The sequence below is a fragment of the Anopheles arabiensis genome, chromosome 2 (genome assembly GCF_016920715.1).
Source record: "Anopheles arabiensis isolate DONGOLA chromosome 2, AaraD3, whole genome shotgun sequence".
Taxonomy (NCBI): domain Eukaryota; kingdom Metazoa; phylum Arthropoda; class Insecta; order Diptera; family Culicidae; genus Anopheles; species Anopheles arabiensis.
Window position 1 is genome coordinate 94,061,535 of NC_053517.1, and position 26,354 is coordinate 94,087,888.

The 26,354-nt window shown below is 45.9% G+C and overlaps 1 protein-coding gene across 8 annotated transcripts in view; it reads right to left on the minus strand.

Annotated features, from left to right (window-relative positions):
• Positions 1-26,354, minus strand: part of LOC120898162 (mediator of RNA polymerase II transcription subunit 13) — a 59,910-nt gene that overhangs the window by 15,777 nt on the left and 17,779 nt on the right. For all 8 annotated transcript variants that reach the window (XM_040303617.1, XM_040303623.1, XM_040303615.1 and 5 more), the window contains exons 3-6: positions 22,519-22,858; positions 3,722-3,809; positions 3,567-3,650; positions 1,976-3,277 (exon numbers count right to left, since the gene is read on the minus strand). In XM_040303617.1, the coding sequence (XP_040159551.1) occupies positions 1,976-3,277; positions 3,567-3,650; positions 3,722-3,809; positions 22,519-22,858 (1,814 nt within the window). The remainder of the gene's footprint in view (positions 1-1,975; positions 3,278-3,566; positions 3,651-3,721; positions 3,810-22,518; positions 22,859-26,354) is intronic.

The following is a 26,354-nucleotide window of genomic DNA, read 5'->3' on the forward strand; positions in this document are numbered from 1 at the left end:
TAAAGATAAAGAGAAAAGAGAGAGAGAGAGAGAGAAAGAGAGCAAGGAATAAAAAAGAGAAGAAGAGAATATATAAAAAAAACGAGAATACAACAAATTAAAGAGCGAGAAAACGAGAGAAGAAAACGAAAATGGACAAAATACAAGGTGGCAATAGCAACAAAATGAAAAAGAAGAGAAACAAGCGAATAAATGAAACACATGTACACACAGCGCGTACAGCAAGATTTCGAGCGGGAAAACAAGGATGCGAATGGTAAATGAGAGATGAAGGTGCGCGCATGGGAATGGGGGGAAAATGTGTGGAAAATTGTACGCTTCATTTCAACGACTTTCTTCAAAGTAGAAAATGGAATAGAGAACACTAAGAAGAAGCTTACTTTGAACAAAGAAAGTAAAATTAAAATCAAAAGGCAATATTTACTGTTTGAAAAGTAACAAAACGTGGAAAGCTTCATAACAATTAGTGATGGGAAAAATGAAGTTTTTGTCGGAATCGATCCCAGCTAGTCCGGATCCGCAGTCAGTAAGGAATCAGTTTCCGGAATCATATCTGGAATCGGAATCGACTCGGGAAGTGGTTCCAGAAACGGATTCGGCTCCAGAATTGATTCCGGAATCGGAATTGGTTTCGGAGTCGACTCCGGAATTGGAATCGGTTCCAGAATCGGAATTGGGTCCGGAATCGAAATCAGTTCTCGAATCGAAGTTGGCTCCTAAATTAGAATCGGCTTCCAAACGGAGTCAGTTCCGACATCGCCATAAAAATAGGCGTTTGGGACCAATTATACTATGTATTGATAACCGCAAAAAATCAAAAGTTACTTGCAAAAGATCCATTTTCATGGAGATTCCCGGACTGATTTCGCTTCTAAAATTTCTTTTTTCAATTCAAGAACAAATTCACATTCCGTAGCTAATTCTAATTCTGGAGTCAATTATGATTCCGCTTTCGGGGCAAATTGAGATTCCCAACTCAAATCCAATTTTCAAGCCAATTCTGATCGCGGAATCAGAAATCGAGCCGACTCGGGAAACGGCTCCGGAGTCAACTCCGGAATTGGTTCCGGAATCGGCTCCGAAGTTGACTCCGGAGTTGGTACCGGAATCGGCTTCGGAGTCAACTCCGCAATTGGTTCCGGAATCGGCTCTGGAGTCAACTCCGGAATTGGTTCCGGAATCGGCTTCGGAGTCAACTCCGGAATTGGTTTCGGAATCGACTCCGGAGTCAACTCCGGAATTGGTTCCGGAATCGGCTCCGGAGTCAACTTTGCAATCGGCTCCGGAGTTAATTCCGGAACCAGCTCCAGAATCGGTTTTGGAATCGGCTCAGGAATCGGTTTCGGAATCGGAATCGGATCCAGAATTGATTCCGAAAACGGAATCGAAATCGGTTAGGTCCGATTCCGAGCTCTCACCACTAATAACAATATTCTATAATGAAATAAATTAATTTTCTGACATCTTTTACGTCTTCTATATAATGACACTAATTCTTATAAAACAGAAAAAAAAATAAAAAAAACTAAAACATTTGAAACTACGACAAATAACACAACACTCATGCTATTACAGTACTGAAAGTTACATTCAAAACCGGAAACACAACAAAAGGTTTCAGACAAATTACGCAAATGCATACAGAAAAACAACTACTTGTCAACATTATCTAATACATAAAAAAGCAAACTATTACTAAACTACTCTACAACAAAACAAAACAAACGATGCGACACAGCCAAATGTAGCACTCGGTTGCCTTATCGTGAACGTTCTAGTGCTGCAGAGAGGAATTTTGTAATGAGTTAGCCGAATGAGTCGTGTTGTGGAAAAGTGAGGATGAAACGTGAAATCTAGCGCTCGCGTTCGCGTTCGATCGTCTTCCGTAACACCTTTTTATGCACTATCTAAAGTAAAGGGTGAGTAGTAGTGGTGCTCCGGACTGTCTTTCTTCTGCCACACCGCGTTCACTTACTTGATGCAGCAGCAGGAAACTTTCACCGTCGGGTCGCTGATCTCCCACACGGAGGAGTTCCCGTTCGCGTCGACCCCGTTGGCCGCGCCGGATGAGTTTTCGTCCCCTCCGCCACTGCTGCTATTACTGTTGTTGCTGTTGTTGTTGTTGGTACTGCTATTGCTGCCACTGGTATTATCCTTTGGTTCCGTTTTGATCGTTACACTCCCGGGCGCGCTGGTCTGAGTGGTTGCCGTCGTGCCGCTGCTCGCACTGCTTGCTGCGGTGGCGGCAGGCGTGGACGCATGCATGATGCAGTCCTGCCAGACCCGCTCGGGCAGGATTACGGCCGGCGACTTGTTGATTAGCGCCGACGACATGCTGAGCGGATTGCCGAGATCGTTCGAGGGCGATTCCGGCACGGTAAGCGGTGGGGTCATCATGGACTTGTGGTGATTACGCTGCCGCAGCGTACCGGTGGGAGAGGGTGCCGCCGCATCGTTCGCCGTGTCCTTCGGGCGGGCGGAGGAAGCGGCAGCAGCAGCAGCATTGCTACTACTGCTGCCAGCCGTTTGATTGCTGGTTGTGTTGATGGTGTTGCTGGTGGTGGTGGTGCTGTTGCTGGCGACGCCACCACCGGACCGTTCCGACGCACTGTTGATGCGGCTCAGCACGGACGCTGCAATCGAGGCGGCTGCCGTGGCCGGCGTGGTGGTTTGATTGCTGTTGGTATTACTACTATTACTACTGCTGCTGCTGCTACTGCTATTGCTCCTCGCGTCGCCCGCCGACGTCCAGTCGTCCATGTCGGGCACCAGCACGTACTTCGACGGGTAGCGCATCTTCATCTTGCCGACCAGTACCTCCACCAGCGGCGGCATGCTGTCCGCACCGTCCGCCAGCCCGCTGTGCTTGTTCGTGATCGGATAGAACGCGCTCCAGTCGTCGAGAATTTTCTGCGTGTGCGGATCGCTCGCCCTGTAGCTTTGCCCCGTCAGCGTGCCGGTAATTGCGAACGGGGCGAGCAGCACTTCCCGCGGTTCGATCGCATCATCGGCCGGCACGACGGCGCTGTTGGACGATCCGCCCGGTGAACCGGGCGCACACCCGGGGGCACCATTCAGCCCGCCATCCGGACTCGCAGGCCCACCAGTTGTACTGGCGGTGGCGGCGGCGGCACCGGGTGCTGCGGCCCGCTGCGCCTCTTCCAGGTGCTTCATCGTCAGCAGCCGCACCGGCGGATGCTCGCGGATGTCCATCGCCGTGATGACGGTACTGTCACCGTGCACGAAGAACGTGAACGAGAACGAGGCATGATGGGAGCTGAAAGTGGGCAACACAGAGAGAGAGAGACACGTTAGTTGCGTTTCACAGAGATTTAAAGATTTATTACGCTATAAGAAGGGAAAACTCTGTCGGTGGTGGAACGAGGATCGAAGGCAACAAATAAGCTTCAGCAATCGATCTCAGAGGTCCACCGGTGTTTGCACACTTGCTCTTGGAACCGCCCTTGCAGTATCCCAATCTGGTTTGGTCTTCCCCTTGCTACACATTGCTTCAAGCAAGGGGCCACACCGGAAATGCTAACATTGGGATAGGGACGGTTCCGTACCTCTTTCCGAACACCCGTTCGTCGTTCGAGGTGGGATGAACGAACCATTGCTCGATCCGCACGAAACCTCGCGATAGTAGGCATCTGCAAAAAGAAGATTGAGCGTGAATTAGTGTTCAGTTTATGTGCCTTTATGTCACTAATGTAACACTTACCTTTCGATCACATTGTGTAGCGCCTTAAACAGTAACGAACGACACTCGTACGAGAGTCCATTCTCCCAGGATCCTTTGTCGCCGGCTTCTGCAAAAGAAAAGCATGAAAAAACGGGAAACCCATTAGTAACATTCAAAAGAACAAACCAAAAATTTGAATCAAACAGGGCTAATTTGCTTCCATGTTCTCTGTCTTTTTGTTCTGTCCCCAAAACTCTCGTTCCTTACAGGTTGGCTGGCACGCCTGTCAAGGACGAAATCGTTTCCAAATTAAAAGACCATCAAACCGCAGACGGGCTGGCGCACCCAACAAAAAAAGGGCAACCATATCCTCCCTCTCCAGGTGCTGCTGCTGCTGTCGTCGATTGCATTGCATGACGCTACCAGTTTAAAACTTTTCCCCACGGGATGGCCTTTTTTCGTTTTGTTTTTTTGGGGGAGACTGGAACGCGGTGCGCGCCCAGGAGCCCAGAGGTAAAGACATTTTTATTAAATTATCGTGTTTCATTCCAACCACCTTGGCGTTCGTGTGTTGTGTCCCCCCATAACACCACCACCGCCCATCGTCATCGGTCAAGGCTGTCACACAGCACAGTGTACGCGCGCGCCACGGCACACAAAAACAAGAACGACAACCAAGCAATATAAAAAGGACGAAAAAGCTTGGCAAAGGCAAACCCCTGCTGCCAAATTGGCCAATGTCACACGACGAGTGGGTCGCTCTCTTGCTGACGCTTACAGAGATAGAGCGGGCTGTGTTGGAGAAAAGTGGTTGCGATTTATGTCGACTTTTCGTGCAGCACCAAAAAACCAAGCGCAACCTAAATCCAGATCCGGGCGGATAATGCGATCATGCTGGTGGAAAGTTTTAGTACCAGAAGGACAAAATAAACACTAAGGAGTTGCTGTGGAAAACTGAGTGGCAAAGAAAGAGCAATTTTCTACCACTGGAATGTAAAGCGTTGTTTACAAAACTTTTAGTTGAAAGGCGTGTGTGTGTGTTTGTCTACTATTAGACTGCAACCTTTACAAACTTGACGTTCCCGAGGAAAGGACACGAATGTGTTGTATCTTTTTTTTTATTTTTTTTTTTAATATTTTTAGTTGAGTTGTCTGCATCCTGCATTTATCCTTCCCATTACGGGTAAAAAAATGTACCACGAAATTTGAGACAGCTTCTCCGAATGCTGCTTTGGAGCAAGTCGAACCATCACCACCTGTTTTCTTGCCATGACGGCTTTATTTCGCGCAGCGAGAAAGCGTAGCAACGCACAAGACAGGCACGTGCAAACCTTGAACACGATGGGCCCGACGACGACCATGTCACACACCCAGCTCCACACACCTCCCTTTTGGGGATAGTTGCTCGGTTTTCGCATGAGCGTAACATAAACAGCCGGTGGTCGTTATGAGACGCACACACACAGTCAGTTTCCCCTTGGAGCAGCAGTGCACGCTTAAGAAGCGTTCCATCGCGACGTCTCCGTTGCGGGCTGTGCATATCTCACATTGCTTTCTGATGTGCTTTAGTCTCTCCAAAAAAAAACTCAAACAAACAGCTGCACTTGCGACCGGGCCAACCAGTCAGAGACAGTAGTTCTTCGGTAACCTTCGCGACAACGCGACAACAGGTTGTCGGTGCCGAAAACAGGAAGCCCATCAGTACAGCAAGTGTACAGCACAAAACCAAAAGCGCAAGATCCGCACACACGCGGAGGCTTCGTCATATCTAGGACGTGGTACCACAGCATCACAGCAGCAGGGTTTTAATACACTTTTCCGGGCAATTTAATTGGACCGGTCCTTCATCTGGATCTTCGCGAAGCTGTCGGCGCTGGGCGATCGGTCACCGAAAAGGGAAAGGGCATCAACGCACGATGACAGATTGCGAAAACACATCGATGCGTGTGCCAGCGAGGGAGCCGCGAGTGTGTGTGTGTGTGTATGGTGGTTGACGGATGTTTAGTAAAAGTAGGTTACACGGGGAGGGATGAAAAAAAAATAGGTTAAAGCATGGTGAGATGGTGCGCGTCCGGAACCAATAAAGTGCTGCGAGAAACATGAAGACAAGAATATTTTTTGCAAAACAACGAAGTACTTGAAACATTGCGAAGCGTTTTAAACTATCCTTTTCAAACTGAAAAGAGCGTTTGTTCAAATATCCTTTAATAAACAAAACTACCGCTAAAAAAGATTTTTGGATTATTGAAGAGTTGAATAAAAAGACTTCAAATTAAACCAAATATTCTAAATTATTACGTTCAATGCACCAAATCAAGAGAAAATTGATTTCCCGACAAGTTGATATGATTTTCCATCAGATTTTATTCTTTTAATAATCTTGATTGCCATTAGTCAATAGCTTGACTGAAATAAATGTGTCAAAATAGAGTAACAATGATAGAGTACAAGAACTTGAAATCGATTTTGACTTGAAAACGTGGGAATCTATTAGGAAATAGAATCATTAATCTGCATTTAACTTCATATCTTAACTCAGCATGCATGAATATACAGTATACCAGCACATCAGATACTCGATCGAAGCTGGAACTGTTTCGGTTCGAGATACAATCCGAATGCGGAACATGTTCAGGTACAGATCCAGGAACGGAATAAAATTGAAAGCTGTATTAGAACCTCAGTAGAGCCCAGTATCAGTTCCAGGAAAGGTATAGGTTCAGTTCCAGGATCGGTATGGGTTCATGATCAGTTCCAGGACCAGTATAGGTTCAGTTCCAAGACCGGTATAGGTAAAGTTTCAGGACCGGTACAGGTTCAATTCCAGGACCGGTATGGGTTCATGATCAGTTCCTGGACCGGTATAGGTTCAGTCCCAGAACCGGCATAGATTCAGTTCCAGGACCGGTATGGGTTCATGATCAGTTCCAGGATCTATATAGGTTCAGTTCCCGGACCGGTATGGGTTAATGATCAGTTCCAGGACCGGTATAGATTCAGTTCCAGGACCGGTATAGATTCAGTTCCAGGACCGGTATAGGTTCAGTTCCAGAATCGGCATAGGTTCAGTTCCAGAAGTGGTATAGGTTCAGTTCCAGCACCGGTATAGGTTCAATTCCAAGAACGATATAGATTCAGTTTCAGGACCGGTATGGGTTCATGATCAGTTCCAGAACCGGTATATGTTCAGTACCAGGACTGGTATAGGGTCAGTTTCAGGACCGGAATAGATTCAGTTCCAGGACTGATATAGATTCAGTTCCAGGACCGGTATGGGTTCATGTTCGGTTCCAGGTTCGGTTTAAGTTTAGTATAAGTTTCAGGATCGGTATCAAGTCCATGACCGGCATGAGGTCATAAGCATTTTAATTGGAATTCGAGACCAACACATAAAAGACTTGTTGATAAGAAAGTAGTTTATAGACAAGCAAGTATTTTATGAAAAATTGTAAAAAAAATACATTAAAAAAAAGGACGAATTTACTCAAGAACTCGTTCCGGGGGTTAGTTTTAATCCGTCAAATGCCAGCTTTAAAGAAGCAATCTTTCACCAGGCGAAAAGCGCAAATGAAATCAAATCGTGCCGATTACACCAGATGACACTCCTCCGTGCCAGTCCCCTTTTCAGTCCCCAGTATCATATCGCAGCAGCAGCGGCAAAACATAAACGCTCATCATCCCTCTCACTTCTATCAACGCATTAACGCATACTCGAGAACGCTTGGCATGCCATATTTTGCATCGCCGCTTCGCTCCTCATCATCATGCACAACCCGGCAGAGAGGCGCGCGCTCCGTAACACCATAATCGTTCTAATCCCATCCGCCGCCGCTCGGTGTAACGGACAAAACCATCCGAGCCGAACAATAGCAACAGGGCGCGCGCACACACACTCCTCGCCCCACAAACAGGGGACGAGACACAGGATCTCTCTGCCTCATCGATCCCGGTGTGGTGTAAGCGACACGCGGTGAGAAGCCTGCCAGTCGGACAAACGGACACTCTAGCGTACCGGAGATGGGCGTGGTTTCGACGAAAAACGTGCGCAGGATATGTTGTCCTCGCCGGTGGTGGAGGATTTTCCTTTTTTTCTTTTTTTTTTTGGGGTGCTGCTACGACCTTTCTCCATCGCCCACACTCGGGCGCTCGGAACGCTCTCGGGCTCTTCCCGATTGGGTGTCATGCGCCTCCGCCGGGAATGAAAAGTATTGGTAGACGTTGAAGAAGTTGCCGGAAAAAGCAGCATGGTGTCTTATCGATTGAGATATCTTCGGCGTTAGTAAGCTATTAAAACACACACGAACACAGAGCACATCACGTCTCCATTTCAAAACGGATTCACTGATGAAAGTGTTTGCAATGTTCTAATTGAAACCAACGTGAGCAAAAGAGCCCCGAATTTTACCTTAATCACCATCATAGGTGCGCCACCTCAGGTTCGTCTCCTGCGATCGATGCTAATTTCGTTCCATTTCTCGATTGCGTATGAATATTTCAAGCAGTTTGTGGAATCGATTTCCCGCCCTGCTTCGTATTTATTAATATATATATATATATACACACGATGGAAGGAATAACATCGCAACGGTCAAAACGCTTCGAGGACCGAAACACGTGCGAAACACAATTCTTCTAATGTCTTTCGCACTCTCTCTCTCTATCTCTGTGTTGCGTATCTACTCTCGAGCATTCGAAGAAGACGCCCGTCGCCAGAACATGTCCAAGTGTGTCCACAAGTGAGGCATTCCAATAAATCGTATCATCAATTTGCTGGTGATGCTTTTTTACGACGCTGGGAGATGTGTTGCACCCGCAACTTGTGGCAGTGGTCATAAACGCAATTCCAACCAATGAACCCAGAGTGTGATAGTGTGTGTTGTTCCATTCACATACCGACCTCATCCATTAACCGGTACTACTGGAAGGAAGGAGAACGAATGAAGTTCAAGATCACTTCAAAAAGTTGTGACAACTTTGCTACGACAACTTTGCTACGACGCGAGATTCTGCCATCCATCCATCGTAGCCCGTTTGCCTTGACATGCTAAATTCGCTGTTGCGAATGGTCTGGTGGACTGCAGGCACTCACTCACAACAAGCAGAGTAATAATGTCTTAATACAGATTTCGTTCCCTCTGCAACGTGGTACGATCGCGAGCAGAATACAGCGCAGGCCAAACACCTTTTTGGCGAGTAAAAATCACGCACGCACACACCAGTAACAATCAATTAGTTCAAGGGCATAAGTATCTGCACAGCGTGTCGTTACACCTTAGCTTTCGATGTGTGCGATCTTGATCACGAAATTATAAATAACTATAAACACGAAATGACATTCTTCGCCGGAGCGTCCAGATGAAAGCAATTATTAACACCCGAACGATTGCTGCTTATGTATGACAATTAACGAGCATTAAGCTGACCGGCGCAATAGTGTTAACCTCAAGGTGCATTGGACAGTACGCGCTCGTCATGAGTTCGAATCTCTCTGAACGTCAAAGGGAGAATTTTGTAATTTTCGACGAATAATCGAATAAAAGGTCATACAGTTTGATCTAAAAGTGAAAACAACGATTATCAGAAAGGTAATAAACGTGAGCTAAATTTACCTTTACCCACACGGGGGGTGAGTTTTATATGGCTTCCACCATTCACTCAGCGTTTCAAAGCAAGTGCGTCACCCTGTGGTTGTAGGTTCTCCTCTGACGTCACAGGCGTGTTTTAAACAAGAAGAGTAATGCAAACAAAACCCACACACCAGCACACCTCCCAGTCTCAAAAAGAAAACGATTAGAAACCCGTGGAATGTCGTCACCAACACACAACTATTATTGCGCTGCTGCGCTCTCGTGAGTGATTTGAAAAAGAGAGTACAGCGACTCGCTTTTGCTGCCTCTAAACGAGTGAGATTTTTGCTCACATTTGAGAGCTTCTCTTTAACCAAACGTCGTACGGTGAGTTACCGAGAACACGACGGTTGTCTCGCCTGCTGAATCTGGCGACAGTCCACCTCCGTCCCGTCCATCTGCTGTCAAGATTAATTACGCTTATGCTGTTCCTGCTTCCCTGAGCGCATGTGAACGAAACGTCCTGTACGACGCATAAAAATTACCATACACTGGAAAGGTATACCAACCGCGCTCTGCTGGTGTGATCGCTTACTCAACCAAGACACACACACAGAAAAAAGGCGCGTTACTGTTGTAAGAGCCGTCGCGAGCCACTTGATAAAAAAAGTTAGTTCAGATTGGGAAGCGAAGTGAGAGAGACAGACAGAGATTCCTTCGCTGCTTCGAAGGGTTCAAAAGGGAAGCTCTACTGGCAGTGGCGGGCGCAGGGGCGAAGGACCGGGGTAGCAGAGCTTGAGGGCACACAAAACTTGATTTTCCTGTTTTTGCTCTCAATTTCTTGTCCAGCCCGCCCAACACACCACCATCGCGCGCGGCAATTGAAAAACACACGCACCAACGAATCCGTGCAAACACAACACACGCAGCAGCAGTGGGTATGTTTTGGCTCGTTTGCCTACACCAGAGAGCACGGGGTATGGTGGTCGGTCTCTCTGTGTGTATATCTGTGTGCCCCCGTTCAGATGGGTTCGGTACATGCCGAGAACGGAACCACAAGATGCTGATGCTGCTGTGTGTATGTGTTTACGGCGGGCGCAAGGAGACGCGTTAGGCGCGCGCGTATGCTAACGGGCCGTAACGTTATGCGCTGCTGAACGGAGGGTTTAGAGCATTTGGAGAGCAGCGGAGGTGATTTGTTGCCGTCGTCGCCGGCAAACCGTGTCGATGTAACACTGTGTATGTCTTTGTGTGAGAGAGAAACAAAAAGAGACTGTGTGTGTCTATTACAGTGGCGTTTGAACAGCGTTTTGAGCACGCATACGACACACACCGCGAGAGAAGCGCACGCAACACACAACACCGAACCCATAGAACTGTGTGTGTTAGTATGTTGATGCTGAAATTTGCTGCTGCGATTTGTGCAGGAAGGAGGAAAAGGGTTGCAACAGATCGGGCAATTAAAATTAAAAAAACAAAACCAGGAATGCCAGGACTACTTCCTTTTTGCTTTGACGCGACACACGGCTAGTCTTTCCTTGGTCTTTTTTACGCTTAATCAGACTCTTTAGTGCGCGACACAGGATTTTTTGGCCAGGAGCGTTTACTGTTGTGATGCCTCCTCCCTACAGCGTTTCTGCTCGCGACATGAATGAATAAAAGGGCAAAAATAGGGGAAGAAATGAGAGAGCCGGTAGTTGTATGAGAGTGTGAGTGTGTGTGTTATGGTCAAGTGTTGAGATGAGAATGAAAAAAAAAAAACTCTGCTCAAACTGCATCAAATAAACGATCAACGCTGCCAACAACGACAAGAGAGCAGCCTAGAATATTAGACTCGATTTAGACGCTCTTTTGGACGCTTGTTCCACCATTACACGACCGTTAAATAATCCAATATACATCATAAACCATTCTTTGCCAGTGATTTTTATACAAAACGATGACTCATAAGCCGTAGATCAAAAACTTAATATCACGTCCCCCCCCGCTAATAAGACGCTCTCTTATGATTCATGGCCCTCCTACGTACGCAAGTAACAATGTTAGGGAGAGCCAGCCACAGTACGTGTCTCTAAAACACGTTACTTGCACTGAGAGCTGATTAGATTCATCCTTTTAAAAATAGCTCTTACCGAGACGGACATAATTTTTAAACTTGCCGCAAACTTGCCGGCATCCGTCCGCTTCTCCGCAGCCAAAACAATCTACCCGCTTCTCGCTCAGGGGCGATTAGCGAAATCCACGGCCCGTGCTCGCCGCTACCCAAGCAACAAGCAACGTAACGCTATCGATACAGACACGCACGGTTAATGGTTGCAAAGCGTTATCAGAGGGTTGTAGTTTTTTTTAGCATTTATTTAAAGTGGATAATTAAACTGTATAGAAATATACTTTTTTTTTCTTTTCATAATCCTTACTATATTATTTAATTGTAGAGTTTTTTTTATTTTTTCTTCCTTTTTTTTCATTTCTTTTTTTCTTCTTCCTCTTTTTTCATTTCTTTTTTCTTCTTTCTTCTTTCTTCTTTGCTTTTTTGGTTTTTTCTTTCTTCTTTTCTTCTTCTGTTTTTTCTCTCAATTATGTATATTCTTCTTTTCCCCATAACCATTTCTCTTCTTCTTTTCTTTTTCTCACAACTCTTCTTCTTCTTTTCTTTTTCTCACAACTCTTCTTCTTCTTCTTCTTCTTTGTCTCTGTTTTCTCCTAATTCGTTTTTTCCTTCTTCTTCTTGTTATTTTTTTATCTATATTTGTATGCAAATTTCTAAACAAAACATACACAAATTTGTATATCTATTGAACATGAAATTTATCAACAATTTAATTTTATTTAAAACCTCCACTTGATTTTTTAATTACATTATCTGATCTGATCAGAAAAAAATTTGCACACATTTTTAATCTTTCTGAGTAGTATGACTTTTTTTACTCTCTTTGCTACCCTCTTTAGTGGGCAAAACACTGAATAAAAATATATTATTTAACATTTACAAATATATTTTTATTAAATTATCAAAAACATTTTATTTTAACAGTAATTTCACTTATAAAAAATAATAAAAATGAATGCTACTACCACTTTTGTTTCAACCATGTTGCATTCCAAACTATTAAAAAGACACTGCTACTTGGGTACCGGATCACTACGGCTCACCGATCGAAAAACTCGCTCATCACGTTCAGTTCATTGGACCAAATCTTCCTCCCCATTTAGGTGGTTTATCTCACTTTTATCGATACGCGCGTGTTTCGCGCCGCGGACCAACCCAAAAACAAAACAAAAAAAGCGCGCTGAACGTGTGAGAGAGAAATGGATGATCTTCAGAGTATTTTATTTCTCTATATTTAGCATCATCTACTCTAGGGTGTGTGCATGTCCTCTTCGCAGATGCGCTATTTTCCTATCCATACCCCCCATTATATACCCCTCGCAATCGTCAAAGCACGGTGAGGAGGGTTCGTGTGCTGTTGATCATCATTGGTGCTGCGCTGATCACAACACAATCAAAATGGTCTTGCGGCGGCCCCTGCTGCTGACCCGCCGAAAGAAAGCTGCGTGAAACCGTAAATGGCAATGATTTTTTTTTTCGCCATGCTCTTTTCCTCCTGGCTCTCACTGCTCGAGCATTTCACGACGCGGGCGAAACAGATTTTTACTAATTTTAAAACGTGCTAATTGCATTTTAGATGATGCTGATGATAACCAGAGATCATCAGATCGCACACACTCTGCTAGAGAGAGACAGGGGAGAATAAGTGCGAGAGGACGAGTGAGAAATATAGTTGTTTGCGTGTGTGTGTGTTTTTACAGCCGCTAACGCTAGCGCTTCCCTATTTGCTTGTTTCGCTCTTTATTCTCACATTTCATACACACCACACCGTTTGGAATGTTTGTTTGTGTCGTTCCTTCACCTTGTTTGGTAACACAACAGCTAGCGGGGCGGTCGGCTAAGCGCCGGGGGTGCATCGAATAACAAGCATGCGTTACGCGTGCGTTAGGTATGTTAGCTGTTTGATTCGATTGAGTGACGAAAGAAATATTAAATTTCCTGCGCCCAGTAGCGGCTATTACGCAGTGTTGGTTTTCGTTGCCGGTATTTTCTGTTTTTTAAACATTATAATGTTGGTGTCTGTTGTGTTTTAAAAACTTTCATTTGCTGTAAAATCCAATCATTCTTTCATCAGGTTTGAAGGACCAAATCCGGTTCGAAGGACTAAATCCGGTTCGAAGGACCAAATCCGGTTCGAAGGACCAAATCCGGTTCGAAGGACCAAATCCGGTTCGAAGGACTAAATCCAGTTCAAAGAATCCACAGATTACAAATTATACAAAAAACCCTATATTTTACACTACAATCTGTATTGTTGGAGGGGTTTCTTATAAAAAATGTGATTACTTTTAACCTCAATTGCACCGCTCCAACCAAAAAGAGCATAACAAATGGTGTTCACCCTCTCTTCTACGACGCTCTGTGCAACATACACTTCAAGGCAAGAAAGCCACCACCACCACCACCACCAACAGTATAATGCGTTAACGAAACGCTCCACAGACGTACATACAGCAACAATCGGTCGGTTGCAAGCGTGTGTATTATGCGTTTTTTTTTTGTTTTTTTTTGTGTGTTATTGCTTCATTTTACAGATTGAAAGCTTTCATTCTAACGAACCATGAGGGTTCCATTGTTCAAAGCAAAACAAAAGCAGCTTCTTCGATATGCAAAAAAGGAGGGTGATCACCTCCATTCCGCACCGTCCAAGCACCGCTTCGCCAGCGTCGTTTTGCAAGAGTACACACAACCATGGGATGTGTAAATTTATTCTACCCTAACAGGGTCATGCATCACAAGTAACCTCCTCCCAGCCCCGATGGTGTGTTGTAGGTAGCGTTTGTTTGTTTACTTTCGCTGCAATAAATCGAAGAACACTCTGTCCTAACAAGGCGATCAGACGGCAACGGTGAAGATTCTTCTAACGATTTATTTTTTTTTTTTCAATTTTATAATTCCGCTAGTAAACAATATTAAAAATAAAAACGTACGTATGCAAGGGAAACTAGACGCACACCTCCTGTTAACCGAATAGCTCTATTTTATAGCGAACGGCCCTAACTAAAATTCAAAAACCGTCACTCCCCCGCGTTAGGTTCTAGCACGACGCATGGAGGAAAAATCGATACCATTTTTCGGACGCTTTGCGTTTTCCATGTAGTCAAATGCCTTTCGGTTCTGCAACTGCGAAACGGGGCAAACCACCATACCGGTACACAACCATTACCATATACCGTTCGGGGCAAACGCGTTCCCTACCTCTTTGCAGTTTGGTAATAATGATGATGAGACGGCAAGGTGGCGGCCAAGGGTTTGTCTTATGGTTGCGAGGATGTTGTGTGTGATGAGTTCCCTCGGTGCGCAACCATATTCTCTAAACTACATAGCTTCATGCTGAACGCAAAATTCGTACTTCAGGAAGTATGAAATGAAAAACGAAGGCATATGGGGGGGAGAAATTTCGAAGCCGATCCACCAACGAAACTTTGTGTCGTCGTTGGTCGACGTTCGGGATGAATTTTCTGGAAATGTCAAGGACTTTCGGGAAGAAATGAGGGAGGGAGAGAATGAGAAAAAAACAGAGAGAGAGAGAGGAATTGTAAAGCAGCGCGTACTGAAAAACCACGATTGATTTGTTGCCACGGCCCACGGTGACTTCCTCATCCTCCAACAAACAGAAACACACACACACACACAACATTGTGATCATTCCCTCCATTCTCCAAAACAAGGACCTTCTCTCACTTGGACATGAAGCCGGCATCTAGCGACATCCACAGCGAGAGGCAGAAGGAAAGGTTGTCGGTACGGGACAAGTTCACCGGTAGGTTCATGGTTCGGTGAGTGTATTCCTCCTCTGGGCGAGCGGAATATGACACAGAGAGAAAGAGACGAAGATTGCCGAAACTCGATTAGGCCTATCGCCTATGCCATTCCGCTCTCTCGCTCTCTCTCTCTCTGTGCGGAGGACGAGAAACTCTCGTTTCCCACGAGCAAAAGTGCACCATCGCATCAAAAAGGGACGTCCGCCGATTGGAAAGGCGAACTCAACCAACCAAAAAAAGGCCCCTAACCGGTAAAACTTACCTCCCCGAAGAGAGCGAAACTCCGAGGTGAGTGAGAAAAGAGGTGATGGTCGCACATTGTTACACATCACCACACACATACACACTGATGTGTAGAGTGTATTTATTGTCCATTCCTAAGCGTTCCGGCATAAAACGGATCGTTAAATCGTACTCGATAGAGCTGTGAGCTGTACCCATACAAACTCACACACACTAACCGAAGTACTCCGCGGGAGATGGATGACGTTTTCGGTCGTATTCGGATGGTTTTCCGGTGGACATGCGCGCACGATAATAGGCCTGCATGCCTGCTGCCTGTCCCCTTCAACGACCAAACTGAAAAGAAACAAACACAAAGTTCTCCCACGGGGTTGACTCTCTCGCTCTCTGCTCCTGTACTTCTCTTTCTATAGCAAAAGGATCTGGACAGGAGGGTTTCCTTATCGGGACGCTCAATCGTAGTTTGTCTGGAGGAATGTCTAAAAAGCCTATTCTTATCACACTTTTGCGTGCCAGTTGCACAATTATGTTAAGGATATTAATGGAAAAGATGCATCTGAAAAAGAAAGTGATTCTGATAAGCTACAAGATGTAATATTCTTTTAATGTCTTCCTAGATGCTCCAAGCTCCAAACTTCATAACAAACTGACACGCAAACGTTGGCCTAACATCGGTGCTCAGGATATTTCGCCCCTAGTGCTGGAACAACCTTGACATTTGATGAAAAACTTCTTCCCACACGGTTAAATGTCAACCGCCGTGGCGCCTTCTGCCCTGCATCCTTCCCAACCTAATGTCAATGTTCCCAACCTCGGCTGTTTGCGAGGATTATTTTATCATTTCCTCCGTATTTGTTTGTGCGATTAACCGCACACACACAACGAATGTACAGATCCTGGAAGTAAGCATTAGCGCGAAGAACAATCTCCGAACAAATAAAGGGAAGAAACAGCGGAGAATCGATCAATACAGCAAATCGCTTTTTGCGTAACCATCAAAACCGCACACACGCGGTCACAGCAGCAACCTGTCACAGGCACACAGTTTGGAGGCGTTCTGTTCGGGGGTTGTTTTTTTTCTTCTTCTTTTGCTCTCAGATTCAGTCCAGGGAGCGCAAACTCCTCGTTGAAGTGAAGATATTAACGTTGGGTAATATCTATACACACGAAAGAGGAAACTGTACGACCCACGCACACACACACACTCACAACAACAGCACAGCTGGAGGGAAGGCTCTGGGAGGCTTGAAGTAACGGGTGGCTTGCAAACGCAAACATAAAGGTCGCCGGCTCCTATCCTAGCAGCCTTCACCTTTTCTTTTTTGCTTAGCTGGGTCGATCCTTGGCACTACCCTGCCTATCGCTGCCACCCAATAGTGTGTTTTTCCAAGCGTTTGCAGTACGATTAATTGCTTGCTTGGCCGTGCCCACCAGGTCTCGCAAGGGGGCCTCTCTCTCTCTCTCAGAAGCTATGGTAATTTCTTCTCCAATTCTTCCTTCCTACGTCATAAACACAAATGTCACATGCAATGAGCAACGGGATGGAAATGGAAAAGTGACAGCTCCGGGACAGATTTCCATGGCTCGATATAATTTTATGACATCTACCGCGCACGAGAAAGCGAGAGCTACTTGTTGCTTCTAGAAGTTGGTGCATGGTGAATATCATTTTTGGAGCTTCAAAAGACATTTCAATAACCATTCCCATCAATCCCGAGATGATACTCAGCCTTAAAATTAAATATTCCTGCACAACATCATCATCATACAGAGATGCTGTGCTCTCAACTCCAAACTTCACCTCGATAAAGTTCAAGTGAGATTGGAAAATGTACAACCATTTCCCCCAGTTGACAGTTTACCTCTTTTTTCCCTTCATCATCCATAGCTTTGCCGGTGAACTCCCATTTCCTAAACAAGACATCAACTAGATGTACGGTAGCACCACGACCCAACACACCAGGTGTAGGAAACGTCATCATCAAGTAGGAAATGAATGTCTGGCTAAACTGCGGGTGCCTTTCCGTCAAAGCACCTTCTTTGCGATTGACGTTATACGATGGTCGTATCATGTACCGTTTCCCATTCCCAGTCAACGCGTACCAACGTCTACCAATGAGTGACGTTAGGTATCGGTGTTGACCGTATGGTTTTATTACCTAGCATGAGGACCTCTGGTGCTAGGCACTTTGGTAGACATCTGTGCCTTAACATCCGTTTACCGTACAAGCGGGTGGGACACATTGAAGTGGCTCCCAGTGGAGTACGGGAATTGCAACAAGAATCTCAAACGGGTCGAGCAAAAAAGCGTCCCAACTATAATCAGAACGTCTACCAGGGCGAATTTCATGCTTCCTATCCTTTCTGCAACGATACGATGCAAAAAAGGTGTACGATACGATGGGAAGGTCCTTTTGAAGCCTGCAGGCTTTTCTCGGCCGATGATGATGATGACAGGGGTGGTTCGTTAAACGATCATATTACCACCGGGCTCGCTCCACCATCCCAAAAAAGACCATACGATGATGAAGATTTACTGTTAGTGATAATGAAAGATGAGCCCGGTCTTCTGGCAACTCGTTCGGATATAGCAACGGAGATTTGCATGGCCGTTTGCATGGAGTGTGCACGTGTCCGTAGGATGCTGCTGCGTAAAGCGAATAATCCCTGGTTTTTATCCTCCGCAACGTATCCCAAAGGTTTGGGAGAGGATAACCTGAGTTCAGAGAACCATCTTGTTCAAGGCAATCGTTGGTGCAGTTGGAGCTTGGCGTCCGTTGCAACATTGAGTTCCGGAGAGGATGTACATCGAACGCCCGCTATTGAGTAGGAATTCAGCTGGACCGTAGAGCTTGTCTGCTAGCAGTTTTGCAGTTGTATCAACGAATCTCTCCATTTTAATAACACGTTTAAGCTCACGCGTAACTACTCATTACCTTTAAGCGTAGACGATACGTTTGAAAGTTCGATGCCAATGCCTAAGAGAGATATTGGATTTTTGCGAATCTTCAAAATCTAGATCATCTCTGCAGGCTTTTCTTCTTCGGCTTGGAGTTCGATTTCCCACCACGCTCCAATCTCTCTACCTCTGTTTTTCGTCAGCCCATCAAATCCGGATGTGGTGGCCACTCGCTCCCGGAAGTACTCGGTAAGCGTCAAAATGGACAGCATCTCACCATGGGGCATTGTACCTTCTCCTACACTTCTCTCTACGCTGGCTGCCTGTAGCATAATAACAGTGTGGGGTCATAATTTTGCTCCCCGATCACCGCTCGGGAGAAGTTGCCCACAGGCTGCCTGCCCTTTTTTCCTCTATTGCTAAGAGAGGCACTGGGCAGACAAAATGCGCCACAGAGGTGAAAAAGTTTTGAACATTATGTAGATAGTTCCGCACCGAACCAGACCCGCGGTACGTACATTCTAAATCAACTGCGAGAGAAAGAAGGAGAGATATAGAGAGACAGAGAGAGAGAGAAAGAAAGAGAGAACGAACGATTTGTGGTTGCTTTTTCGGGGTGATTTCGCTTTTTAGAAAACCGGTTTCTAGAGGGAATATTCGCGCGCGCTAACACACACCCAAACCTACGGGCACAGGAAAGAGACCTTTGGAACCGAGCTCGACCGAGGCTCGACGGAAAAACGTGCGTCAAAGAGGAAGTGTGGCTAGCCGGCAGCAGTTCCAGCATTGCCTCGCCGTGCGCCGTCTGAAAGCTTCCAGCAGGCAGGGCAGCAGAAAAAGTCTTTTGGTAAGCCTCTCACAGGCGGAAACAATGCGGACATTAGGGATCGGATCCTAAAGAGAGAAGCACAAAAAATCAATCCTTCGAAAGCTCATAAAATGTTGTCTTCCTGGTGGAGGTGTGTGGATCGTTTAGCGTTGCTGGCGTGTTGGTTGGTTGGCTGGAAGCATAAATTCAAACCCAATCGGAGCCCTCCCCCTTCTCTCTTTGTCTCTCGTTGCATGCGAATAGTGTAGTCAAGTGGTCGTAACGGCACCCTTCTGAGACTAACGGGCCCCAACCTAGCCGAACACCCATCACGACACCAAGCGGATAGCGGAAGGCAGCGGCATGGTTTTTGTGTGTGTGTGTGTGTGTGTGTGTGTGTGTGTGTGTGTGTGTGTGTGTGTGTGTGTGTGTGTGTGTGTGTGTGTGTGTGTGTGTGTGTGTGTGTGTGTGTGTGTGTGTGTGTGTGTGTGTGTGCGCTATTTTGTCTCCCTTCACAGCATACCGAGCGCGATTGTTCGGCCGGCAGGAATTCAAACCAGCGCCACCAGACGCGAACGCGCGATTGTCGTTGTGCAGCAGCCACACAAACGAACCCTTCACGGGCTGCACACGACCCGTTGAAGTACTGGTGGATTGAATTCGGACTTCGAAGTGTGCAGCGCACGAACGGATTGAGAGCAAAAAGGCCGGTGTTAACCGGCCGCCGGTCTGCTGATGATAGACGCTTTTCCCACGCCATATACATCGGTACATCGTCAGCAAAGCGAACGAGACACGGTGAGAGAGCACCGGAGGACTTGGCATAAAACGCGACGAGAGGTTTAACGAACTCGTCACACACACAGACACACACACACACACACGGCGGCTCGTACGCATAACTGCCAAAGCCACAGCACAAGGGAACAGCAAGCGGAAGAAAAACTAACCACCACCCAATCATTCTCGGGGTTCCCGCCGCCCGTTCGGCGCTCGAGTTCGTTCGAGGTTTTTGTGTCCGCGAGAGAGCTGCTTGGGTATCGGATTTTTAATCGAGTTTCTGAAGCAGCCTTAGGTACGCACTTTGTTGCGGTTGAGAAACGCGCGTGTCGGACGATATGGGCGTAGAGGGTTTCGTTTGGTCCCGAGCGCAGAAGACCATAGAACCCTAAAAGCCCGTGTACGTCGTTAGCGAAGATCGACTTGTCGGGATGCACAACACTGCCGTTGAGAGTCTTTGCAGTCGATGGCTTTTGGGGATATTGCTTGGTGATAATGGGACTTCCGTTGTACAGAAATACAAAATGACTTCAGAAATCTTTAATTGGTTCTGATATCAGACGAGGATCTGGAATAATGAGGAATTTTGCAGGCTCTATTATTATGGACGTCCGAAAATCTGCTGGAATACGAGTCATACGTGGACATACAGTATTTGAGTAAATAATCTTTTTTTTTTACTAAATATTCTTGTTGGAAATTAAAGCAGCATTTTTGGTTCACATATGATCACGAACCCGGAGTTAAGCTAGCTAAAAGGGTTTAAAATAAATAGATGTATCCCTTCATTAGGTCCTAATTGTCTCCCGTTATGATTTTGGAAACATAAAGATAAGCCCAAAGTTAGAGTCTCACAGATCCCAAGGTTACTATAAGAAGATTGCTCTAAAACCTTGAAAATAAACGTGAAACGTAACGTAGTATATATAGTCTTGTTTCCGATTCTTGACACTTATGAAAGCCATTTTTAGACATGTTGGATAATCAAAAAACTAGTATTGGGGGCCTTCACGATTCTAGTTAGTTTTTTGTATGGAGTTTGACAGTTGGAGGCTGAAATCATGTAAACAATCCATACAAAACCACACAAAAAACTAGCCTGCGATTTTTAGTCTAGATTATTCTAGCCTCAAAGCTAGAATTAGATTCGAGTACCTGCTCGAAAACACGGGTTTGTTTACATTTAACCCAAGGTGCATTAAAGAAATCAGGTGATCGAATCTGGAATCAAAGTGTATGTAGTCCAGGTGGTCTCATAGCATTTTTTATAACCAAATTTGAATATCACTTTTTGACAGAACGAGTGAAAACTTTTGCTCCAACGAGCTTTCTGGAGGCTTGAAGAATACTCAAAAACACTCTTACAATCTTCATTCAGAAGCTGAAGCGATAAAAATCAGCCTTCAAAATTCATACACTTTGGGATAAGCCCACCTGTATATTATACTCACATAGATAGCTGCTCGAAAACTGCTATACAATGCAAACAGCTGACAGGCTGAAATTTCAGCCTACGAGCTTCCAACGGAAAGGGCCCCATTAATTATCCGAAATAACCAATCAGGAGTAACTTGGTCAGTGCTCGCAATAAAATCAATCTGTCACCCATAAACGAGGAACGTGAGATCTTAACAAAGTTGTACCAGATGATGGCACACTGGCCAAATTACTTCAACGCTTCATAGCATCATTTATACTAATAAAAGCACAGCGTAACTCTTCTTGATTTCACCTAAAAACATAAAACGAATTTCGTGCTTTACTTTGTTCCACCCAAATCAACCATTGGAGGGAGTTCCAGGTCCAATGTCCAACTGGAGTGTTCGTGGCATAAAAAAGCGCTTCGTTTATGCTTTGCAGCAGATTGATTGATTAAGCATTGAATTGAAGAGTTTTTGCTCGCCAAAAACGACCATGAAATAAATAAAACTCACACTCACAAGGACGAGGAGAAACAAAAATTAATCAAACAAAAAGCGCTTATATAGCAGTACGCGCCAGCGAAACCAAACACAGCAGCACCATCACCACCAAAAAGACTTGGTTCCCCTCGCCGAACGGCAATGTTTTAATCATTCGGAAGTGGTGCACAACCACAGCTAGCGCTGCCAACAACAAAAAAGTACATCGAAGCCCCTACTCCTCTGTCCCGATGTCTCTCGGCTTTCGCAGGGCTGCTGCCCTCCTTCGCACACCGCAGCGCGATCCTTTCGCATCGTCGCACCGCGCCCGGATGCAAAGGAGCGCACACACAGCCCGCCGCGGCCGCCGGTTGGTTGGAGAGTTTGGCGAGCGCAAAAATGAAGTAAACAGCAAGCAGGACAAGAAGCAAAAAAAAAAAACAGCAGCTTATTACAAGAAAACCAGTTAACCTTGAGCGGCCTGCGGGAACGGAACCGAGCGAAACGTGGAAGAAGTATTAGACACTCAACGTAGATGCTGGTGGAATCGCGGATGGATGGTTTGTACATGTCGCGAGCGCGCGCTCACACACAGCAACACTTGGTTGACATGGTTGTTTTGACCTCCGCGTCCACGGCATTTTAAATATTTGCCCTACCGTTCGGTGAGTTTGTGTGTGTGGGACAGTTAACATTAAAACAGCATTAATCTGTCGTACAATAGTCGCGCCAAACCTTCCGCGCATCGTCTGCGGTTTACTTACCGGATGAATTGAGCAGCTCGGGCGCGACCAGATCGGTTAGGTCCGGTTCCTCGCCGTACCAGAAGATCCACAGCTCCTTGGCGGCGGTCAGCGAGAGGGGCGGATGGACGACGGACCCACTGTTACCGGTGCCCGGTATGCTCATGTCGAACATGCTGCTCGGGTCCGGTTCCGGCTTCGGTTTCGGCTTGGGGGCGACCACCCTCCGCCACACGCACAGTATGTCGACGGCGAGACATTTCGAGTAGGAGCGCACGACCGGATCGTCGAGCGGATCGCCGGCCGCGTTCGGTCGCTCACCGAGAACCAGCTGACGCCATCTGATGCCGCAGAGGTCGGTCTGCCGAGGGAGAAAGGGAATGAGAGAGAGAAAAATAGACACGTTAGTTAATCAGCAATAATGGAGGAGTTACTTTAAACATAAAAAGACAACGGTGCTCGTTGAATGGAATAGTTCTCATTGCTGGGTCTATTTACAGCGAAACTGGATGAATCCATTTATCTTCAGTTTGTTTGGCTAATCGTTAAGAAAAAGCCACCAGCAGTCTAATGAATGATGGATGAATTCCAAGTCTAGTCCATCGCTCGCATTTCATCCAGCTTTCATACTTGGGCTATGTGATCCGGGGCGCTTCTCCGGAACTATGGTTCCGGAGCTATAGTTCTATTTAGTAACCATCGTTAGGCAATCAACACTTGTGATATTTTGTCTCACTGAAAAAGCGTTTTAATTTAAAGCGACTGCGTTTAACGATCATTTAACGTATTTATCTAACTAATCAAGCATTTATAAATGTGTAATAAGCTCATTTGCAAGGTAAATATAGCAATCATTCGTTGCAATCTATTTCATTTCTGGGTTAAAAACATATTTTGAAGAATGTTGTAATTTAGAATAAATATTTGCTACTAAAATATGAAATAAATGATGCACTTGAAAGTATAAACAGTCAAATGTTTGAGCACAGTAGCATTCATAAAAAATATTTTGCATTCATTATAAACTATGAAAATATGAAAAATTAGGTCAGAAGTGATTAAAAAAAGAAATTCCTCAACAAACTTAAAACACAAACTTATAGGTACATATGCGTACAACGTCGCTGTTAAGTAGATCTTCTACATTACAGAAACTGTCTTAATCGACATCTACACAGCGCTCAGAGAAATCTCCTCCATTTAACCATCCGGCCCAAGTGACTGTGACGTTTAATTAATCCCCACCACTGCTGGTACTGCCTAACTTTATAGATCGAATGGAGCACTAGCCCTCTTAAACCCCCCCCCCCCCTACTACTCGCCATTGCTGACTGTTCCACTTTCAATCTGGCCGGAGAAGAGATCCGACACAACCCTGATCATCACCATCATCACCATCATCACATCATGATCCCCCCTTCTTAAAGTACTCTCTTTTTCCTGTCCATCTTTCTTTCTATGCTGCTTCCCCTCCTAGTTTTGTTGTGCATGGCGAGAACGCAACACACTCCCCACGATGGGGCAGCAGCAAACAAACATGAACCATCGCCAGAGAGAGAGAGAAAGAGCAGCCACAGTGCGAACGAAGGTAAATAAAATGGGCAAGCAGTGAGGAAAAGGCTCACGTAAAGTGCGAGCGGCGGCAGTGGCGGTGATTGAATGCTTAACGTTGTTTATATACACCAACAAAACCACCCACAACATGAGCGCTGCGCGCCTCATGGATTGTCGCGGGCCAACTGCGCTCCCCTCCCCCGCATCTAGCTGCAACCTCTACCTCTACGAAACATGCACTGTACAAATGAGAAGCCAGCCAGTCTGACGAAAATTGAAAAATACATAGAGCGAACATATACAACCGTGCGGCGCAAGGCAGCCTGCTGGGACAGGGCAGGGCAACGACGCGATGTGTTGGACCGCAACCGAATGCACACGTGCATTCGAACGTCATGTGTGTGTCGGTGTGTGCGTGTTCCTCTTGTGAAGTGGGAATATGTTACCGGCGGTAATGAAAACCGGAGAGGCCTAAATCCGGCTGCAGCGGACACAAACACCGACACGACCGGGCCCGGTGTGTGGTGTACCGCGAGAGGTGTACAGTGCTTTTTTTTTGTTGTATTGTCGTATGGTTTGGTGAGCAAGAGCGATTCCAGCGTTTGAAAACAAAACGACATAGTGAAGTCGTTTAAATGAATCTTCGCCTACATGCCCTGTACGACGAGCAGAGTGGAGTAGAAGTCCAGTAAAATTAAAAAAAATGTACAGGTAGTTGATATCACGTATCAAATAACATCTTCAGAAAATATAGTATTAGTTCTCTCATATGACGTCACAAACAAAATGAAAATATTCTTAAAAATTGATGACAAAATTGAATGCACCTTGCTTTGGTCATCGTGCAATGTTGCAACAAAGACACATGATATCAGAAACATAGCAGATGGTGATACTAAATACTAACATTGTGCATTTAAATGAAAGCTTTTGCTGTGTCCTTTTCGCCTACAGGCATGACAAAAATGGAATTTGTAATAAATGATGCGAAAAATAACACCACAATTTGTTGCGTAAAACCCTGCATTTCTTTGTTGTGGTTTTTATGACGTACTTGGCGTACACCCGTCCATTCAGTTAATCAATAATCAATACTGATTCTTTCTAATAAAAACAGTTTCACAAAAGTGCCACACTGGACTCCGAAGCATTCCCCCCCTAGTGACACCAAACACACAAACACACCAGAGGTATGTGTGTAATTTACGTATAACTAGGAGAAAGAAGGCAAAACAAAAACTTTCACCGTATATTTTGCACCCCCCCATTCCAAATCTGCTCCGGCAGTCCACACACACACACACATGATGGGGCTTCTCACTGTAGTGAAAAACATTCACAAAACATCCAAAACAGTCGCCAGTCTGCCAACAGCAACACTTTAATGCTGCTCCGTGCACTCGTACAGGAGCATATGGAAACTTAAAATTTGGTAAATGGTTGCACGCGCGTGGCGGAGGCAGAGTGTAGTTTGCATTATGTTTTGCGCTGGTGTTGTTGGTCCTTGCCCACTACACTACTTGCCTTTGAGTGGCCCGCGTGAAGGACAACCGTTTTGTGAGGCGGCATAGAGCATGATGTATTCACGGTGGTCAGACCCACCCCCCCGGTGCGGAAGGGCACACACAAACACAGAACCGCCGCAAGCTGAGCTGGAAGAGTGCAAAAAAAAAAAAAGATGCACCAACACACCAAGAGCAGCAGCGAAGCGTAACAGAAGAGGAGGCCACCGCGAGTATCGGTTGCGAATGGCGCAACACTGGCATCCCTTTCCCCCTGTTTTCGCCTGCTGTCGGACCCTACCCCTTTACGGGAACAGGTAACACTGATCCCCGTGTCGGACCTCCTCCATCTGTCGATCAGCAAAAAGCGTTTTTTTTTTTCATCGACTCCCCAACAAGAGGCCACAACCACGACAACAAAAAAAATGCCTCCATAGCACCGGCACAAAAAGGGCAGAGAGGGCGCAAAATACAAAATCCGTCGATCGATGCTGACCGTTTTTTTTTTGTTGAGGGTGGGGAAGCCGCGAGAAAGACACGAAGGAATTCCCTTCCCGTACGGCGATGTGGAGAGAGAACGGGGAGGTACCACACACACACACACACACAGACAAATACTAGGGCACAAGCGCGCAAATCGAGGACACGAGAGACAAACGTCACGCGCGCGCTCGGCCAATCTAAGGGGGTAGTTGTTGCTGCTGCTTTGCAATCTCTCTCTCGTCGCCGCCGCCCCTCACGCGGTTGTTGTTCGCGCAACCAAACCAACCCCCAATGCGACCCCCTCGAACACGCAACATA